General features: G+C 39.2%; 1 protein-coding gene across 1 annotated transcript; it reads left to right on the top strand.

Annotated features, from left to right (window-relative positions):
* Nucleotides 1-1510: 1510 nt before the first annotated feature.
* LOC103682430 (putative olfactory receptor 2W6) lies at nucleotides 1511-2446 on the top strand. Its single transcript, XM_008712037.2, has one exon. It carries the CDS (start codon nucleotides 1511-1513, stop codon nucleotides 2444-2446), a length of 936 nt encoding a protein of 311 aa, XP_008710259.2.
* Nucleotides 2447-20698: the final 18252 nt, after the last annotated feature.

Below are 20698 nucleotides of genomic sequence, written 5' to 3'. Positions count from 1 at the left end.
TAGATAACAAGCCCTCATCTTTAGGGTATCACTATTCAGCTAAAAATAAGAAAGAAAAGTAAAAGTGTTGTCCCCTTTATGTGTGGTAATTACAAATCAAATGTTACGTCTCATTACAACGTGGTTTTTAAATTTAACTTTTAAAAAAAATTGGTGTGAAGAGTCTTCTACTAAAAAAAAAAAAAAAGAGAAAATATTCCTTGTGTCCATATTATATTTTCCAAACTTGCAATTCATGCTGACGTACTTTAGCTCTTGGTATGCATTTCCAGCAGGAGCTCTGCAGAGATGGTGTGCTCATAATATACTCCATTTCCAAGCCATCCCTTAAGCTAGTTTGTCTACCACTTTCAATTGATTTTTTTTTTTTAACCCTGGCTCTCATTGTCCTTTGTGTATGGCTTCACCTCAGACAGTAACTTCTTCCTGAGTTTAGGGTCTGTAGGTCTTTCTGACTGGACCACAAGTGGACATGCCTCACAGGTAGGCATGCGTTTACAGGCGTGCGACTCCCAATTTATGTCTTATTCTAACTTCTCCAGCAGCTAGCTCCTTGTCAACCCCAAGCAAGTTGATGGCAAGAAACTGTATACGTACGGCTAGCATTTAATTGTCGATATGGAGGACTTACATCTTTTTCTGTTAATTTCTGAATGTTAGAGGAGCTCACAAGCCAAATATTTGATTGGTGTCTGTTCAATAATGTAAATATTTAGTTCACTCTCAATGAAGCAATACAGGTTAACCACCACACCGTCATCTCCCAAACCTGCTACAAAAGTAAACTTGCACAATGATTCTTACTATTTCCTTCAACTGACCCATTGCGCAGAGTAGTATGTTGAGCTGGAATGTGCAAAAGAACGTCCCTCATTTCTGCTCACTCTGTGAATGCCCGTGGCAGGGAAGAAAACCCCCTCACCTCTGCACGGTCCAATCTGCTTTTGGTCTCTTGGGTAACTCGACCTTCATCACTGGGCCAGGAGACTGGACCAAATCATTAGCAGCTCAGAGTCAAGTAAATTCAGGGCTGTTTTATTTCAGGGCCCCAGGCCGTGACTTTCCTGACTGCGAATAGGTAATTTAAGTATTTTATGAATTGATGCTGTCTCTCATTCCTGTCTATACCTCAGAGTAATTCACCAATACATTTTTTTCCCACTTGAATTTATAATCATGGAAGCATGAGAGTTGATGCTATTAATGGAAGCTATTGTTCCACAAATTTTAGAGGATAATTTCTCAGTGAGCAGAGAAATAGGCTCAAAGTTAGTGGATTCTGACAAAATACAAAAGTATTTGCCTTTTTTTCTAAATTACTTTATTGTTAATTATGTCAGTAAAAGCTTATTTTTTAAAAGATCTATCCACTTATCTCACTTAACCAGATTATAAGATATTGAGGAAAAAGTTATAGCTTTCATTGCTTTACAGACAAATATGTTTTTAGCACCTCAGCTTACAGTTCCAGCATGTTCACCTCCGCGAACAGGTTTATCAGCCAAGAGTGATGGAAACGAGTAACTTGAGCTCTGGAGGAGACTTCATTCTGCTGGGGTTCTCTGACCGGCCAAAGCTGGAGACCATCCTGTTTTTCATTAACACGATTTTCTACCTTCTGGCGGTGGCGGGGAACTCGACCATCATCTTCCTCTCCCTGGGGGACCCCCGACTGCACTTGCCTATGTACTTCTTCCTCTGCAATCTGTCGCTCCTGGATCTCTGCTACACGACTAGCAGCGTTCCTCAGATGCTGGTCCACCTCTGGGGCCCCCGCAAGACCATCACCTATGTGGGTTGTGTTGTCCAACTCTTCGCTTTCCTGTCTGTGGGCGGCACTGAGTGCATTCTCCTTTCAGTCATGGCCTATGACCGCTTCGTGGCTGTCTGCAAGCCCCTGCACTACCTGGCCGTCATGCACCCACGGCTGTGCCTGCAGCTGGCGGCTTTTGCCTGGCTCAGTGGGATCGCCAACTCCGTGCTCATGTCCCCACTGACGATGTCCCTGGGGCGCTGTGGCCAGCGCCGCATCAACCACTTCGTGTGTGAGATGCCAGCCCTCATCCGCATTTCCTGCGTGGACGCCAGCCGCGTGGAAGGCCTGGCTTTCTTCCTGGCCATCCCCATTGTGCTGGTGCCTCTCGCCATGATTCTCGTGTCTTACGGCTATATCGCAGCTGCGGTCGCGCGCATCCGGTCGGCGGCCGGGAGGCGCAAGGCTTTCAACACCTGCTCTTCGCACATGGCCGTGGTGTCCCTCTTCTACAGCAGCATAATCTACATGTACATGCAACCTGGGAACGTGGCCAGCCAGGACCAGGGCAAGTTCCTCACGCTCTTCTACTGTCTGGCGACCCCCACTCTGAATCCTTTCATCTACACGCTGAGAAACAAAGACGTGCAGGGGGCGGTGCGCAAGGTTCTCGGGAAAGACTGCGGCGTGTGAGGCGCGGGAGCGCGCTGAGCGAGGCCGGCATCCCCGCGCCCAGGTGCGTCGGTCCGCGGAGACTGAGGCGCTCCGGTGCAGGAGCAGCGCACAGGGCCCGCCAGACGGGGAGGGTGGGCGCGGCGGGTCCTAGACTGAAGCATGGGGGTCTCTGCTTGCAGGGGCTGGACAGGACCCCTGTCGTTCCAGGGGACGGCGTTAACCGCAGGAGATACTGTGCTGCTGGAACAGGAAATGCTACTTCCTCTCTGCTCAGGGGCGTCTCACCTGAGACAGTGGTCTTTGCAGCGGACCTGTGGCTCGGACGCCAGGCACCTGTAATGTCAGTACGAAGGCAGCCGTCAGGGAGAGGACCGCAGGGCAGAGCACGTGTACGCATGTGTGAGGGGGTGCTGGGATGCTGACGTTCCGTCCCATAAAACCTTCTGAGAGGAACGTTCTCGACCCCCCTGGAGATGGTGCTGTGACTTCTGCGGGCTGCTGTCACGTCTTCCTGCTCTGCTTCTCCAACGACAGTGGCTCTTTAAAATGTCAGGTCATGTGCCACTTGATCATTAAATCAACTTAACGAGCACTCACGGCAACAAGGGAAGAGAACATTTCAGAGACGATCACATAGGGTAGGGTTAGGTCAGTTGTGTGCGTGTCTATCAGACGTGTTCCTCACAGCGAACCATCGACACAGACGTTTGAGAGTCACGGCCTTAAAGGGTCGTTACTGCAGCAAGCTCCCACGCAGGCAGTCCATCTGCACTGGGGGAAAACACAGGGATGCAATTCTTTCTTCTTTTTTTTCTAAAGAAGTTTTTAAAATTTCAGTTAACATACAGTGTAATATTAGTTTCAGGAGTGATTCATGGCTTCCACCCATCACCCCGTGCTCGTGACAGGTGCCCTCCTTGTCCCCATCCCTGCTTCCCCCACCCCCCACCTCCTCCCCTCTGGTGACCAGCAGCGTGTCCTCTAGAGTCAAGAGTCTGTTTCTTGATTTGTCTCTTTCTCTTTTCCCTCTGCTCATCTGTTTTGTTTCTAAATTCCACATATGACTGAGATCATAGAGTGTCTTCCTCTGACTGACTTAGCATAATACTCTTCAGCTCCATCCACATCCCCACACTTCCCTACAACACCTGATGTCTATCACAGGTGCCCTTCTTAATGCCCATCACCCATTTAACCCACCCGCACCCCCGTGCCCCTGGTCACCATCAGCTTGTTCTCTGTAGTTAAGAGTCTGTTTCTTGGTTTGTCTCTCTCTCTTTAGGATTACCATTCTTACTAATTCAAGAACCTAGGGTCACAGAAGGAGATAGTAGCGTGGGAGCACGTGGACGGGAAGAGGGTGGAAAGCCACGAACCTGCAGCTGCACAGTAGGCCAGAGTTGCCTGGATAAATGATGCTTATGATGAGGGTGATGATGCTAATTATGATGAAGTGGATCTGTACTTCATTAACTCATGTGTTTCACCTTCTGACAGTTCTGAAGTAGGAACGATTCAACATTCAGTGGGAAGGCGGAGTTTTCTTTGGGATTATTTTTTTCTCAGATTTACAGCAAAAGGTGAACATGAGAATCTTTAAGTTGTAAAAATTGATGAAATTAATAAAATTTCAATGAATTCTAGGAACTAATTAGTCTCTATAATGGTGAACTAGGCCACAGCACCCAGGTATTTGATCAAACACCATTCCTGATGTGGGTGTGGGTATTTCTTAGACGAGATTAATGTTTAGATCAATAGACTTTGAGTAAAGCAGATTGCTCTCCATTGTGTGGTGGGCCGCATCCAATCAGTTGAAGGTCTTCAGATAAAATAGAGATTCCCCTAGGAAGAGGGAATTCTGCTTTTAGACCACTGTTGGACTTCAGCTGCAACATCAACTCTTCCTTGGGTCTCCAGCCTGTCCTGCAGATTTTGAACTTGCCAGCCCACAAAATCACAAGAGCCATTTCCTTAAAATCTCTACTTATCTATCATCTATTTATCTATCATCTGTCTATCTATCTATCTATCTATCTATCTATCTATCATCTATCATCTATCTATCTATATGTACATGTTCTATTGACTCTGTTTCTCTGGAGAACCTTAATACTTTCCAAAAAGTAATAAAAAATTAAGTATGTGTGGATTAACTTTTGCATAAGTTTTACTTGTTTTTTTTAACCCTAGATTCTTTAGGTTCATATTCAGTTTTCATATTTCTTCTCTTATGTTCAACCAACCATCTCCTTGAAGAGAAGCTTTGCTTTTATTTTCTGTCACAACTTCCTCACTGGATTTATAGAAATTAAAAAAAAAAGTGGGTATTACAGAGAATGAGGAGGGCAAGTTAGTATATGTGTATACTACTTTATTTTCTGATTTCTCCAGGTAAAAGGAAGTTCGTTGTAATCTTTGTGTCTTTTATGAAATCTCTGACATTTTTTCATGGTTTTGCCTTTTGGTGGTTTTGGCACATTTATATTTATATGTACTTGGCATTGCAAGTTGTAAAGATAGGCACAGGTACTCTGGGTAGCTTCTGGTGCAATGTCATGTACCTGTCCTGTGGTCCTATATAAACGACAGTACTAAAACCAGGTTTTAGGCTATGTGAAAATAAGTCATTTAGGATTATTAATTTACTTTTTTTCATTTATATTTTTGGCCAAGAAACAATCCTATAGCACCATTCTAACTGTTTAGAGAATCCACGCAACTTTTTTTTTTTTTTTTTAAGAAAGGTATCCCTGAAATAAGATTTTATTTATTTATGTGAGAGAGACAGAGAGAGTGAGAGAGCACAAGCAGGGTGAGGAGCAGAAGGAGAAATAGACTGCCTGCTGAGGAGGCATGTGGGGCTGAATCCCGGGACTCCAGGACCATGACTGAAGGCAGACGCTTAACCAACGAAGCCACCCAGGTGCCCCACCCAGTTTTTATATACCTGCAGTATTAATTATAACAAGATTGATAAATGTCAATTAGGATAAGGTTGTAAGCATTTTCAGCCATTTATGAAAAACATCACTGATAAGTATCAGTGAGCATAAATAATTTTGTCTAATAAATATTCTGACATACACAGCTTCCCATAGCTAATGTACATAGGAGTTAAATATTAAAAACTTCTATGTTTTACCAAAAAGCACTTGAATGCTTTTGAGTAAATGTATGTAGACACACATTTTTCTTCATTATGACAAAATACAGATTTAGAATAGTTGCATTGTTGGTTCATTTTTAATTATTCTTTAAGTGTACCCTCTTCCCTTATAAACAAAGGAAATCTCTGTGCGAGCCTCTTTCCATCACAAACGATTTCACGTCAAAGTGTTCTCAAGATTTGACATTAAATGTGATTCCAGTTTGTACACATGGTTCCCAATAGGATTTTAGTTAAGGTCTATAATACCTTTAGTCTATGCAACTGTACCACTCTATCTTGCTTCCTTTTCTTTCTTTCCATTTATTTATTTCATATATATATTCAAGAATAATTAGCATATAGTGGTGTATCAGGTTCAAATGTACAATGTAGTGATTCAACAATTACCTACATTACCCAGTGCTCATCATAAGTGTGCTTTTAAGCCCTTTTACCTATTTCACCCATCCCCCCACCCACCTTCCTCTGGCACCTACTACTTTCTTCTCTGTATTTAAGATTTTTTTTTGTTTGTCACTTTTATCTTTGTTCATTGGTTTTGTTTCTTAAATTCCACACATGAGTGAAATCATATGTATTTGTCTTTATCTGACTGATTTAGTTTGCTTAGCATAATACACTCTACTTCCATCCAGGCCATGGCAAATGGATTATGGTTTCATATCTCATATTTGGGTCTTTAATCCATTTTGAGTTTATTTTTGTGTATGATGTAAGAAAGTGGCCTTTCATTCTTTGCATGTAGCTGCCCAGTTTTCCCCATGCCATTTGTTGAAGAGATTTTTTTCCATTGTATTTTCTTGCTTCTGCTGTTGTAGATTAATGACCATAAAAGCATGGGCTCATTTCTGGACTGTCTGTTCAATTCAGTTGATTTATGTGTCTATTTTTGTGCCAGTACCATTTGTTTTGATCTCTAGAGCTTTGATTTACTAGAGTTACATATAGTAAGTCTTGAAATCTGGGATTGTGATCTCTCCAGCTTTGTTCTTTTTCGAGATTGCTTTGGCTATTTGAGGTCCTTGGTGGTTCCACACAAATTTTAGGCTTATTTGTTTCAGTTCTGAGGAAAAGTGCTGTTGGTGTTTTGCTAGGAATTGCCTTAAATCAGTAGACTGCTTTGGGTAGTATCGACATTTTAACCATATTTGTTCTTGCAATTCATGAATGTGCAATGTCTCTCCATTGGTTTTTGTCATCCTCCATTTCCTTCATCAGTGTTTTAATAGTCTTCAGAGTACAAGTCTTTCATCTCCTTGGTTAAGTTTATCCTTAGGTATTTTATTATTTTTCTGCAATTGTAAATGAGATTGTTTTATTATTTTCTCTTTCTGCTGCCTCATTATTGCTGTATCGAAATTCAATAAATTTTTATACACTGATTTTTGTATCTTGAGATTTTATTGAATTCATTTATCAGTTCTAGCAGTTTTTTGGTGGAGTCTTTAGGGTTTTCTGTATATAGTATCATGTCATTTGCAAATAGCAAAAGTTTTACCTTTGCCTTACCAGTTTGGATGCCTTTTATTTCCTTTTCTTTTCTTCCTTTTCTTTTCTTTTTTCTTTTCTTTCCTTTTTTTTTCTTTTCTTTCTTTTCTCTTCCTCTCCTTTCATCCTTTCCTCTCCTCTCCTCTCCTCTCCTCTCCCCTCCTCTCCTCTCCTCTCCTCTCCTCTCCTCTCCCTTCCCTGCTTTCCCTTCCCTTCCCTTCCCTTCCCTTCCCTTCCCTTCCCTTCTCTTCTTTTCTTTTCTTTTTTCTTTTCTTTACGGTACTATGTTGAATAAAAGTGGTGAGAGAGACATCCTTGTCTTGTTCCTGGCCTTAGAGGCAAAGGTCTCAGATTTTCACCATTGAGTATGATCTTACGTGTGAGTTTTTCCTATATATGACTTTTATTACGGCAAAGTATTTTCCCTCCAAATCCACTTTGCTGAGTTTTTATCATGAATGGATGTTGAATCTCGTCAAATAATTTTTCTGCACCTGTTGAGATGATCACATGGGTTTTTATCCTTTCTGTTGTTAATGTGGTACATCACATTGATTTGTGAATATTGAAATGTGTTTGCATCCCTGGAAATTATCCCACTTGATTGTGGTAAATGACATTTTAATGAATTTTTGGATTAGGTTTGCTAATGTTTTGTTAAAGATTTTCCCACCTATGTTCATAAGATATTGATTTGTGTTTTTCTTTTTTGTAGTATTTTTATCAGGTTTTGGTATCTGGGTAATGCTGGCCTAATAGAATGAATTTGGAAACTTTCCTTCATCTTCTATTTTTGGAATAGTTTGAGAAGAATAGGTATTAATGCTTCTTTAACTGTTTGGTATAATTCATCTGTGAAATGATCTGGTCTTGGACGTTGTTTGTTGGGAGTTTTTTGATTACTGATTCAACTTCAAATTTTCTATTTCTTCCTGATTCAGTTTTGGAAGATTATGTGTTTATACAAATTTATCCATTCTTCTAGGTTGTCCAATTTGTTGGCACATAATTTTTCATGATATTGTATTTCTCTGGTGTCAGTTGTTTCTCCTCCTTCATTTCTGATTTTGTTTATTTGAGCTCTCTCATTCTCTGTGTCTCCATTTTATGAGTCTGGCTAAAGGTTTATCAATTTTGTTGATCTTTTCAAAGAACCAGCTCCCGATTTCAATGATCTGTTATATTGTTTTCTTCATCTTTATGTCATTTATTTCTACTCTGATCTTTATTATTTCCTTCTTTATACTGACTTCAAGCTTTGTTTGTTCTTTTTCCAGCTCCTTTAGGTGTAATGTTAGGTTTTTTTGTTTGTTTTGTTTTTTAAAGATTTTTCTTGCTTCTTGAGGTAGGCCTGTATTGCTATATACGTCGCTCTTAGAACTGCTGTTACTACATCCCAAAGATTTGGACCTTAGTGTTTTTACTTTCATTTGTCTCCATGTATTTTTTTAAAATTTTCTCTTTGATTTCCTGGTTGACCCATTCATTGTTTAGTAGCATGTTATTTAACCTCCACGTATTTGTGCTTTTTCCAGATTTTTTCCTGTGATTGATTCCTAGTTTTGTACTGTTGTAATTAGAAAAGATGCAGGATATGATTTCAATATTTTCTAATATATTGAGAGTTGTTTGTGGCCTATCATGTGCTCTATTCTGGAGAATGTTCCACGTGCACTTGAAAAGAATGTGTTCTGCTGTTTTACGATGAAATGCTCTGAATAGATTTGTTAAGTCCATCTGGTTCACTGTGTATTCAAAGCCCTTGTTTCCTTGTTGGTTTTCTGTCTCAATGATTTGTCCATTGATGTAATTTGGCTGTTAAAGTCCCCTACTGTTATTGTATTACTGGCAGTTTCTTCTTTTACTGATAATAGTTGATTTATGTATTTGGATGCTCCATGTTGGTTGCATAAATAGTTACGATTGTTAGATCCTCTTGTTGGACTGTCCCCTTCACTGCTATGTAGTGTCCTTTGTCTCTTGTTTCAGTTTCTGTTTTAAGTCTATTTTGTCTGATGTAAGTATGGCTACTCTTGCTTTCTTTTCACTTCCATTTGCATGACAAATGTTTTCCCATCCCTTCACTATCAATCTGTAGGTGTCTTTAGGCAGCTTATAGATTGGTCCGATTTTTTATCCATTTAGTCACCCTATGTCTTTTATTTTTCACCCTATATCTTTTTATTGGAGCATTTAGTCTATTTATTTCAAAGCAATTATTGATAGGTTTGTTCTTATCATCATTTTGTTACTTTTTTATAGTTGTTTTTGTAGTTCTCTGTTCCTTTCTTCTCTTGCTCTCTTCCCCTGTGGTTTGATGGCTTTTTAAAATTATATGCTTAGATTCCTATCTCTCTATTTTTTGCATATCCATTACAGGTTTTAATTTGTGGTTACCATTAGTTATATATGTATATATATAAAACATCCTTTGCATATAGCAGTCTATATTAAGTTGATGGTTTCTTAAGTTTGAACCCACACTAAAAACACTAAGTTTTTATTCACCCCCTGCCACACATTTTACATATATGATGTCATACTTTATATCTTTTTTATTTTGTGACTCCTTCGGCTGATTTTTGTATATATAATTGATTTTACTGCTTTTATGCTTTAACCTCTGTACTGGTTTTAGAAGTGATTAATCTACTACATTTATTATGTTCTCATTTACTGTGGAGTTTTTTTCAGTCCTAGTTTTCTTTCTCCTGATTATGGTCTTTTCTTTCCACCCAAAGAATTTCTTTTAATATTCCTTTTAAGACAGGTTTAGTGGTGATGAATTCCTTTAACTTTTGTTTGCCTGGGAAACATTGATCTCTCATTCTGTTCTGAATGGTAGCCTTGCTGGATAGAATATTGTTGGTTGCAGGATTTTTTCCTTTCAACAGTTTGATTATATCATGTCACTCCCTTTTGTCCTGCAAAGTCTCTGCAGAAAGATTAGCTGATAGTTTTATGGGGTTTCTCTTGTTTGTAACTATTTTCTTTGCTGCTTTTAAAATTCTCTTTATCACTACTTGTTGCCATTTTATTTTTTTTATTTTTATTTTTTTTTAAGTACTTGTTGCCATTTTAATTATTATATGTCTTGGTGGGGACCTCTTTGGGTTGATTTTGTTGGGGGCTTTCTGTCCTTCTGTATCTGGGTGTCTGTTTCCTTCCTCAGATTAAGGAATTTTTCAGCTATTATTTCTTCAAATAAATTTTCTACCCCCTTTTCTCTCCTCCTTCTGGGATTCCCGTAATGCAAATGTTATTATGTTTAATGATGTTGCTGTGTTCCCTTAAACTAGTCTCATTTTTTATTATTCCTTTTTTTTTTCCTGTTCAGCTTGGTTGCTTTCCATTACTCTGTCTTCCAGCTCACTGAACCATTTTCTGCTTCCTCCAATATACTATTTATTCACTCTAGTGTAGTTTTAATTTCAATTTTTGAGTTCTTCACAACTTATTGGTACTCTTGTGTGTTTTCTTTGTTGAAGGTCTCACTGAGGTCCTCCACTTTTTTCTCAAGTTCAAGATATCTTTATAATCATTACTTTGAATTCTTTGTTAGGCATTTTGCCTATAGATGAAGAGAACAGGGTTCAGCAAGGTGGATTTATTAACTGAGAACACATTGTCACTATGGAGCCAGGTTCCACAGCAAGTATGACCTAACCTAATGCCGTACTCCAAAGCCCTGTGCTCCATGGCTTTTGTTCATTATGTACACAGTGGTGTTGGTCCTATAAAAATGTGAATTCTCCTCAAATTAATTTACACATTTAGTACAATACCAACAAAATCTCAATGAGATAATTTTTGCAGTTAGTAGGAAGGGACCCTGTTATGACATTTAATCTGGTAAAACAAAACATTGTAACAACCATGAAAAGTCTAAATTGAAAAAAAAGAAAGAAAGAAAGAACAACAATCCATGCCTTGATCTACTAAATATTGAAATATCCTATAAATTCAGTTACTAAAAGCATGTTACTCATATAGAGACTAGTAAATATTACCTGATCAGAATTGATATTCCCCCAAAGAAATGTATATATATTGGAAATTTAGTGTATGGCAAAGGTATAATAGAAGGACAATGGTGAAAATATAGCTAATAAAATTAATTGGGAGCTCTTAAGTAAACATTTGGAAATATTAATTATCACTTCTTTCTTTCTTTCTCTCTTTCTCTCACACACAGTCATTGCAGATGGAATGGATTCAAAGGCTAAGTATAGGGCACCTGGGTGGCTCAGTTGGTTAAGCATCTGCCTTTGGCTCAGGTCATGATCCCGGGGTCCTGGGATTGAGTCCTGCGTCAGGCTTCCCACTTGGTGAGAAGACTTCTTCTCCCTCTGACCCTCTCCCCTCTCATGCTCTCTCTCTCTCACTTTCTCTCTTTCAAATAAATAAATAAAATCTTAAAAAAAATAAAAGGCTAAGCATAAAATAAAAAACTGTAAAGCAACAAGATAAACATAATCTCTAAGTACAACTTCAGGCATCCAACTATAAAATCGTGTCCTTTCCCAAATAGTCTGAAAAGACAAAACAATATTCACCTGGGGTCTCTCAAACCCTTTATTACTGGGGCGCCTGGGTGGCTCAGTCGTTAAGCATCTGCCTTCGGCTCAGGACGTGATCCTGGTGTTATGGGATCGAGCCCCACATCAGGCTCCTCTACTGGGAGCCTGCTTCTTCCTCTCCTACTCCCCCTGCTTGTGTTCCCTCTCTCTCTGGCTGTCTCTCTCTGTCAAATAAATAAATAAATAATCTTAAAAAATAAAAATAAAACCCTTTATTACCTAGACCTCTGGGTCTCTCAGAACTCACTACCTTCCAGCCACACCAGACCTTTCCACATATGAATCTCTTCTTCCTCTAAACCCTTTGTACTCCTTCCTCTTGTGAGTTCCTCTACATGCTCGTGGTGAGTCTCCCTCCCTCATTTCATCAGGGAGAGCTCAATGGGCAATTCCCAGATCTCTTGTTACTTCCTCTAGGCTCACTCCATTGGATTGTTGGTCTTCTTCACCTATATTCTCCATTGGCTTGCTTACTTGGTGAACTTGTACATCTCTTAAAAGCAGTGACACCATTTCCTTGCTCTTGCATCTCCAGACAGGCTACATACATAAAATATGTTCAAATAATAATAATTCACTGAATTGAATGAAATAAGGAACACAAAAAGTCACATGTGCATGATTGACAAAGTTTAATACACAAAAAATAAAACTTTTGTACCACAAAGAAAATAAAAATAGCAAAAGTGTAAACACCCCACTGGAAAAATTATTCATTGCTTATATAATGACGTAGCAAAATAGATTTATACAGCAAAAGTAAGAAAAAAAAAGGAAAAAGAAAATAAATCAATGAAGACCACAAATAGCCCCAGAACATTTCAGAAGGTGTTAAAACTTACTCTTGATCAAATAAATCGATAATATGTAAGATTGATAAGCAAAGACTGAAATATACAATCCAATGTTAGTGAAATTGTGACTATATGTCTTTCTAAATGTGGTTGGTAAAAGTCTAAATTTATTGTTTCTGAAGGAAAATTTGAAGATGTCTATAAAATATAAACATATGAGCATCATTTGACTGAGTATTCTAAGGTCCATCATCTAGAACTAGTAGTCAAGTTTGCAAGGATTTTAACACATGCAGATTCAATGTAGCTTCATTTCTAATTGTGAAAATGGGAGAATGCCTTTGGTAATTAGGTTTTCAGGATACATGTGCACAGCATATATTGATATGAAAAATATATCTATGACCTTGTCAGTGATGAAAATTGCCAGGAAGTCCTGAACCTGCTCTCTGGTTTGGTTCCTCAATTCTTGCATTCCTCTCTTGGAATGAGGCACTTTCTATGTTGAGTGTGTTTATAATTTTTAACCTTCACATTTTTGATACCATCTGCCTCCTGACACTTCATCCACTGTTCTGTCCCAAACTGGAAGACAAATTGGTGTGTGCTGAGATTGAGGAAATCACCTTAGTTTGGGTGTCCTCAAGGCAGAGGCTGCGCCCAGTGCAGTTGTTCTATGATCCCTAAGAGCAGGGATGCAGGGCAAGGGCAAAGATGGATTTGGCCTTAGCCAAGAATGACTGGTGCTCTGTCCCAAGGGGGCCAGAGAGATGAATGAAATTCTGATATTATGATGTAATAAAAAACATATACATTGGTCTATTTCTATAGTCCACAATTCCTGGAATATAACTCACCAAACCCTTGTAATTTCCTCAGTGATTAGAGCAATAATCTTTCATTATAATATTGTTTTTTTTCCCCTTAGTTCCTGAAATATTTACAGAGATAAAAGTTAAATGGCTGTCATTTGTTATTTATATAAAAAAATCCCTTTCAACCACACTTGAGCTTACGGTAATGAAATGACTTTTGGAAAATCTCTTGATAAACACCAGATCAGGGTCATTGCCAGGTGACCACTCACATGATTAGAAAATTGGAACTTTCAGTCTCCACTCCTGCCCTGCTATCTGGGGTGGGGAGAGTGGCTGGATGTTGACTCAATCACTAATGGCCAATGATTTCCTCAATCATGCCTAGGTAAAGAAGCCTCCATAAGAACACAAAAAAAAGGGGTTTGGGGAACTTCTGGGTTGGTGAACAAGAACCTGTCCATGGGTCCAGAAACTCCTGTGCTTGGGACCCTTCTGGACCTCACCCTATGTATCTCTTCATCTGGGTATTTATTTGGATCCTTTAATATCCTTTGGAATAGACCAGTAATCTAGTAAGTAAACCCTTCTGAGTTCTGTGAGCCAGTTTAGTAATTAAACCTGAGGAGGGAGTTGTAGGAACTTGATTTGTAGCTGGTTGTTCAGAAGCTCAGGTGAGTACCTGGACTTGCAATTGGCCTCTAAAGTGGGGGTGGTTTTGTGGGACCGAGCACTTAAACTGGGGAGTCTGACACTATCTCCAGGCAGAGAGTAAACAAATTGGGTTGAATTGTAACACCCAGAGAGTTGGTTGGTGTGAGAAGAACCCCCACATAGAAATACATCTCAGATCAGTCCCCTGAGGGATGAAGGGGAAACACATCTCCATCAGCTTCTGTTCCTGTGGTCAGTCTGTCTTCATTTCCAGGCTGTGCATGCTTAAATTCAGCACCATCTTCACAGCAAGCAGTATGCAAGGAGATCCAGGAGGGGGGACCCATGAAGGGGTTCTGGGGTGATCCAGGATCTGTTGGCTTCTCTGAGAAGCCATCCAAGATTGTGCAACTTGTTGCAGCAAGAGGAACAGGAGTGACAAGAGAAGCAATGGAGTCTAGAATGTTCTGATGTGTTGGGCAGAAAAGGGACTCAATAAACGAAGGTAGGTGGTTGGTTTCCAGTATGGCATGTAAGCATCTTTTCTCCTGTTACTCTGACTATAGGACTTATACCCAAATACAATAAAAAAAATTCACTCTATTTAGGAAGACCTTCCCTCACTCATCCTCAGGCTGCACTGCCTCAGGGTTGCTCTGTTGGAGGCTTCCCCAAGTTCTACTGGACGTGGGGCCAGAAATTGTGTAATAGTTGGTGCTCATTTCACTTACTTTGGACACCATTCTGAGGCACAAATCATACTTTGAGTATATCTTCTTGGATTCCAGAGAGGATATCTTAATTTCATGTTAAATATTTAGGTAACAGTAGGGTTAGTAAATGACCCATCAGCCTGGGCACTGAAGGAAAGTGGAGGAAAATACGAGTAATGGTTATCATTCTCTGAGCCAGACAGGGGCTGAGAGAAGAGCAGGGCACCCTGTGCTATCCTTCATGCTTCTGCGAGGACCTCAGTGGTTGGCTCTCCCTGAATAAACAGATGAGGACTTGCACTGCTATCCTGAGTTGAGATCTAGCTTTGAGATCAGGAAGATCCTGCATGTTTGGGAAAATGGGGATCCCCAAGGGTCCTCCTGCCGCTTCCTTGCTGCTGTCTTTGGATTCTCTAAAAGCTTGTCTACTGAGCTTGAACACAAACACAAGCAGGCAAACCCCATTGATTTTTCATTAATCTTTCCAAGTAGTTAGGGAAAGTTAATATTCAGATTGAAGTTTTTTTCTTCAGATTGAAAATTTTTATGTAATACTTTAAAAATTATTTTCTTTTATTTTTTTCTTTTCATTTTGTGGGTACTAAATCAAATAAAAAATGTTAATGGATTCCATTACTCCCTTCCTGAGTCATGGACTAATGTTATGTATCTCTGACTCCAAAGGTAACTGCTGCCCTACTTTCTTACTTCTCTTCCCCTGTCTCTAAAGCCCACAACATTTATGCTGTGTAATGTTTAATTATCTCTTACTTCCCTTCCCCTGTCTCTAAAGTCCCTTACTTTTCTTCCCCTGTCTCTAAAGCCCCTGTCTCTAAAGCCCACAACATTTATGCTGTGTAATGTTTAACTAATTATCAAAGGAGGAAAAAACATGTGCCATTTTATTGCTGAAACTACATTTTATATCAGCATCAGAGAGAAGAGAACATAATCATACTATGGTCCTGTTGGAATGTCCTAAAAGATAATGGTAAAAGGAAGCTTTCCCAGTGGGCAGACTGAAGTAAGTTCATCTAAATGGATGAAGAAGATGTGGAATATGCATACGATGGAATATTTCTCAGCCATAAAATGCATATAACCTTGCCATTTGCAACAATGTGGATGGAGCTAGAGTGTATTATGCTAAGCGAAATAAGTCACTCAGAGAAAGACAAATACCATGTAATTTCACTAATATGTGGAATTTAAGAAACAAAACAGATGAACACGGGGTGGGGGGCAAAAAGAGAGGCAAACCAGAAAACCGTCTCTTAGCTATAGAGAACAAACTAATGGCTGAAGGAGGGAGGTGGGTGGGGGTTGGGCTGGATGGGTGATGAATATTAAAGCGGGCACTTATGATGAGCACTGGGTGTTGTTTCTAAGTGATGAATCACTTAATTCTACACCTGTAACCAATATTACACTGTAATAATATGTTAACTAACTGGAATTTGAATTAAAAAATGGAGAAAAATGTAAAGGCAGTTAATCTAGTTGTTTATTTTTCTATTGTTTATCATGGAAGGAGATATACACTTAAGTTTCGATATGCACTGATTTGGAGGCTTTGGCTAACAGGTTGTTCTTTTGTTCAGGGATTTGAAGAGAACAAGACTGGAAAATTAATAACAGGGAAATCTTGGGAAGAGGATGCAATGAACTTCTTGAAAGGGGCATAGGGCATGAAGATATCTGTGTTCTACAAAAATGTTCAGAGAATGATCTTGATAGTAAGGTAGATGAGATGACTCTCCAAGGATGTATCAGCCAACCCTTTTTTCTTGCCATTAGGTTTTCTCCTGGGCCCATGAAAAGCTGAACGTGGAAACAGAGACAGAGACTCAACATTATGAATTTTCTTTAACCAAGGTTAGCCTCTTATTTGGCACGTTCACAGGGCCCTGGGGCCCCACTCATGCCACGTGTATTGCATTAGACTCCTTTTATCATGGATTAAGTAGTGTTTGTCTTTGTAGGGGTACAAAAATATGCTGGGTGCAGTTCTGTCTTTCCTGAAGTAACCATATACAGAAGGGACTTTACAATGCCTTAACCACCACCATGGCATCTCACACAATACCACCTGTGTCCAGGGAACACATTTTCAAGAAAAGGGAGAGTAGCATCAGGGTCACTATTGGAATTCATGATTCTTACTTCATATTTCAGTGTTCAGAAACAGCAGCCTAGTAGATCGATGGAATAGACCACTAAAGGTTCAGATATGGTGTAAGCTGAGAGACAATGCTGTACAGATAAGCACTACTCTCCTACAGGAGCAGTGCATGCCCAAAGCCTGCAGTCAGCACGTGAGGCCACCTTCCCCATAACTTGACACCTGGATCCAGAAACCAATGAGTGTGACAGGAGTGTCTTCACTCACTGCTATATGTTAAGAGTCTAGTTGAAAATATTTGCTTGAAGAATGTCACTGAAAATTTTCGGTTGGTGAGTGTGATGGTTAATTTGATGTGCGCCCTTGGCTAGACAATCGTACCTACTTTTTGTTCAAATAGCCTAGATGTTGCTATAGAGATATTTTTTAAAGATGTGATTAACACTAAATCAATAGACTTAAAGTATTTTATCTTCTAAAATATTGGTGGATCTCATCCATCCAATGAAGGCTTTAAGAGAAAAGACTGAGCTCCCATGAAGGTGAGGAAATTCTGACTTCAGACTGCCTTTGGACTCAAGATGAAACATTAACTCCTGTCAGAATTTCCAGCTCGCTGGCCTGTCCTGCAGAATTTGGATTTGTCAACCCCCAAATCACATGAGCCAATTCCTTAAGATTAATCCCCATTCTCCATCTTTCTTTTCTCCCCTCCCTCTCCCTATCCTCCTCTCTCTCCATATCTATGTATCTATCTATGTCACCTATATCTGTATCTATATAAAATTTGCACTGCTGTTATAGAATGTTTCAAGGGAAATAATTGGGGGAGAAACTTCTAGTACTTGCCCAATAGTCCTAGACAAGGAAACATGCAACATTCCAATAAAGCTAAGACATCAAATATTCAAATCCCACATGAGTTAAAAAGGGTGAATATATGGTTCACCTCACCCAGGTAAGATGCTGGAAGGAGGTTAGGGGGACATGGATTGGGTGGTGAAAGAAAATAGCTGTGGTAAAAAAACTCTTATACTTATCAAGAGTTATGGGGATTGTTAGCAGCTATATTTTATGTTAAATTATTGTCCCCTTCTATATTACTAAGTTATGTGAAAAACAATAAAGTGGTAGCTATCATTTTAGGTCTCAAAGAGCTTATTCCTTAACTGATAATCACTTCTTGTGATATGGTAACCAATAGGAGTTTCTATGTACTTGAAGTTGGAGATGTGAACTTTCACCTAAATTAAAGACCAGGATAGAGACAGAGAGCAATGAAGATGGACTCTGCCCCAGTATCTTCACTCTCTACTTTCTCTAACTTGCTCTGTGCTCCACCTGCAGGGACAACACCAGCGGGACCTTAGCCTTTAGCTTGTGGTTGCATTCAGACAATGGGGGGCCATGCCAGGAGGTAGTAAGGATGGAGTAGAGTTGCATCAACATATTGACCCCTGCTTTTTCTTCCTGGGAATGCCACATCTGGATGTTTCTCTCCCCTAAAAATAACAGCTCCTGTTGAACATCTGTCCCCACACAGCCCTTCTGTCCTCCAGTTCCTGTAACTGCTCCTGTCCTCTTGCTTTTGTCCATAAGTAGTATGGTCCCCATTGGGACTAGCCCAGGTTAATATACTACCCCTGGAAAGTTCCCTAGAGTCTGACCACACTCTAGGTGATTTTCTCTTTATTAAAATTATTCAAATTACCCAAATTATGTATCTGTTTCTTGGTGGGATCCTGATTAACATAATTGCCTGTAATTGGTTGACAAGTTTAATTTTAAACCCAGGTCCTCTGGTTCAAATCCAGACTCATTTCCATTCTTCCTCATAGCTGCAGTGGGGTGGCAGTTGGAAGACCATTTTGGGTTCTATTACCTTATTAGCTCAAAGAAGAGGAGTGCACACCCTTTTCTTCACTTCAGAGGGAGAAGTGGTACGTGAGTACCACTCCTGAGTCTGGTACTTGCAGTGCTTTATAGAGAAGTATAGGGTGGTACAATATGGAATAGAGAATCAAAGAAAACAGGTATGATTTAATATTTGGTATGCAGGTGGATTTCATTTTTGTAGTACAATATGGAATAGAGAATCAAAGAAAACAAATAGGTATGATTTAATATTTGGTATGCAGGTGGATTTCATTTTTTAAGGCAGATTTGTGAAGTAAATTGAATTGTATCAACAATCTGTTTCCCTCTCCAGCTGCCAGTATGTGGGCAATGTTTGTAAAAAAAAAAATGCAATTCTTGTAATATTTTCCCCAAAGATATATATTCTGTGGAGTATTTTAAGAAAATGGTTCAATAAAAAAAAGAAACTTACATACATCCTGTAACATAGCAAAACATAAAATAAAAATAGCCTGATATATCTACAAACAGAAATAGTTGGAAACCAGGGAATATGTACTGATTAGATTGTTACACATTATTTTCAAAAAACATCATGAGACTGTGTCTGTGTGAACATTTCTGTGTCATTTAATGTAGAAAGTATTCAAGAAGCAGCAGGGGTACTCTGAAACTGACATCTGGATTAAAATATGAGCTTCCTGCATCCAGGCTCTGTTAATTTGGGCCTCAGTTCCCTCATTTATAAAATGGGGACAATGATGGTGCCTAATTAATAACTTCACTGTGAAAATTAAGTGAGTGAAGCCAGATAATTTTTTTAGAAATGTGCCTGGCAATATTAAGCAACTATGATGTCTCAGTCCCTGGGATCGAGCCCCATGTCAGGCTCCACGCTCAGTAAGGAGTCTGCTTGAGATTCTCTCTCTCCTTCTCCCTATGGTCCCCCCCTACCCTGCTCATGCATGTGCTCTCTCTCTCAAATAAATATATAAATCTTAAAAAAATAAAAGAATGAATGTATGTATGCTTGGATGTATGAGAAAAGTAAGCAAACGTACAAGTGAGTGAATGAAAACATCTTTACATATCAGGCAAAAGGAAGACCTAGAGTTGAACAGGAAAATCACTGGCTCAATAGTTATAGATAAATCAGTGCAGCGAATTATTGATGAAATCACTGACCTGCTGGAAATCTGATTACAGTTCTACTCTTGAGATGCTTGCATTTTCCAATTCCTCCTCCCAAAGAGGTGTGAACTGTTTCACTCCCAACACTTCTGACACTGAATGTGTGAGATTTTTCCCACCGATAACCAATTCTCCAACTCTCTGGACACCTATATTAAATGAAATTTTGACACTAACACCCAGAGTTAGCACCGACCCCTGAAGTTTGAGGGCTCATTGGCAAAATCAGGTATGATAGAAATGGCCTCATTCTGAATAACAAAAGATGTACCCCTCAACCAGATCATTCAGGAAATTCCAAGAGTCCTAGAAACTCTGTATTATCAGACACAAAGAGCAAATTTACATATATATTTCTTATTTACCGCTAGGGGTTACAGGCAAAATGGTGAATATGTGTATAATAGATAGATCTAGAGTTAAATCTCAGCATAAAATCTTAATAGTTTTGTAATTGCTTAACCTTTATGAGATTAATATTTGCCTTCGCAGTTGTTACACATATTAGGAAAAACATGTAAAAGACTTTACACAGACCATCATCTCCAAAGGCAATTATTATAAATGATTAACAAAATAACAATTAACATATATATGGCTATGCAAGCAATTAGCAATAAGCAAATTAGCATATATATTACATGTATACGACAATATAAACAACTAACAAAACAATAGGATTATTAGCAAAAAATAAAACAGAAAATACTGTATCTTTACCTTGGCCTGAAAATGATGTGTGAGAGCACATTCATATCAGACTGTCAGCTACCTTGAACTCAAGCAATATTGGAACAGAAATTACCTCCCACGTATCTTGCCCCCCCCCAGTCAATTTTGATACCTTTTAATCTTTTCTTTCTCCTCACAAGTTACGGAAGACT

The sequence above is a fragment of the Ursus maritimus genome, unplaced genomic scaffold (assembly GCF_017311325.1).
Source record: "Ursus maritimus isolate PB19 unplaced genomic scaffold, ASM1731132v1 scaffold_5, whole genome shotgun sequence".
In the NCBI taxonomy this organism is placed as follows: Eukaryota; Metazoa; Chordata; class Mammalia; order Carnivora; family Ursidae; genus Ursus; species Ursus maritimus.
The sequence above is the reverse complement of the archived record's forward strand: the minus strand, read 5'-3'. Positions and strand labels throughout refer to the sequence as shown.

Coding starts and splice junctions, on each gene's coding strand:
- LOC103682430 (XM_008712037.2), top strand. CDS start 1,511: ATGGAAACGAGTAACTTGAGCTCTGGAGGAGACTTCATTCTGCTGGGG.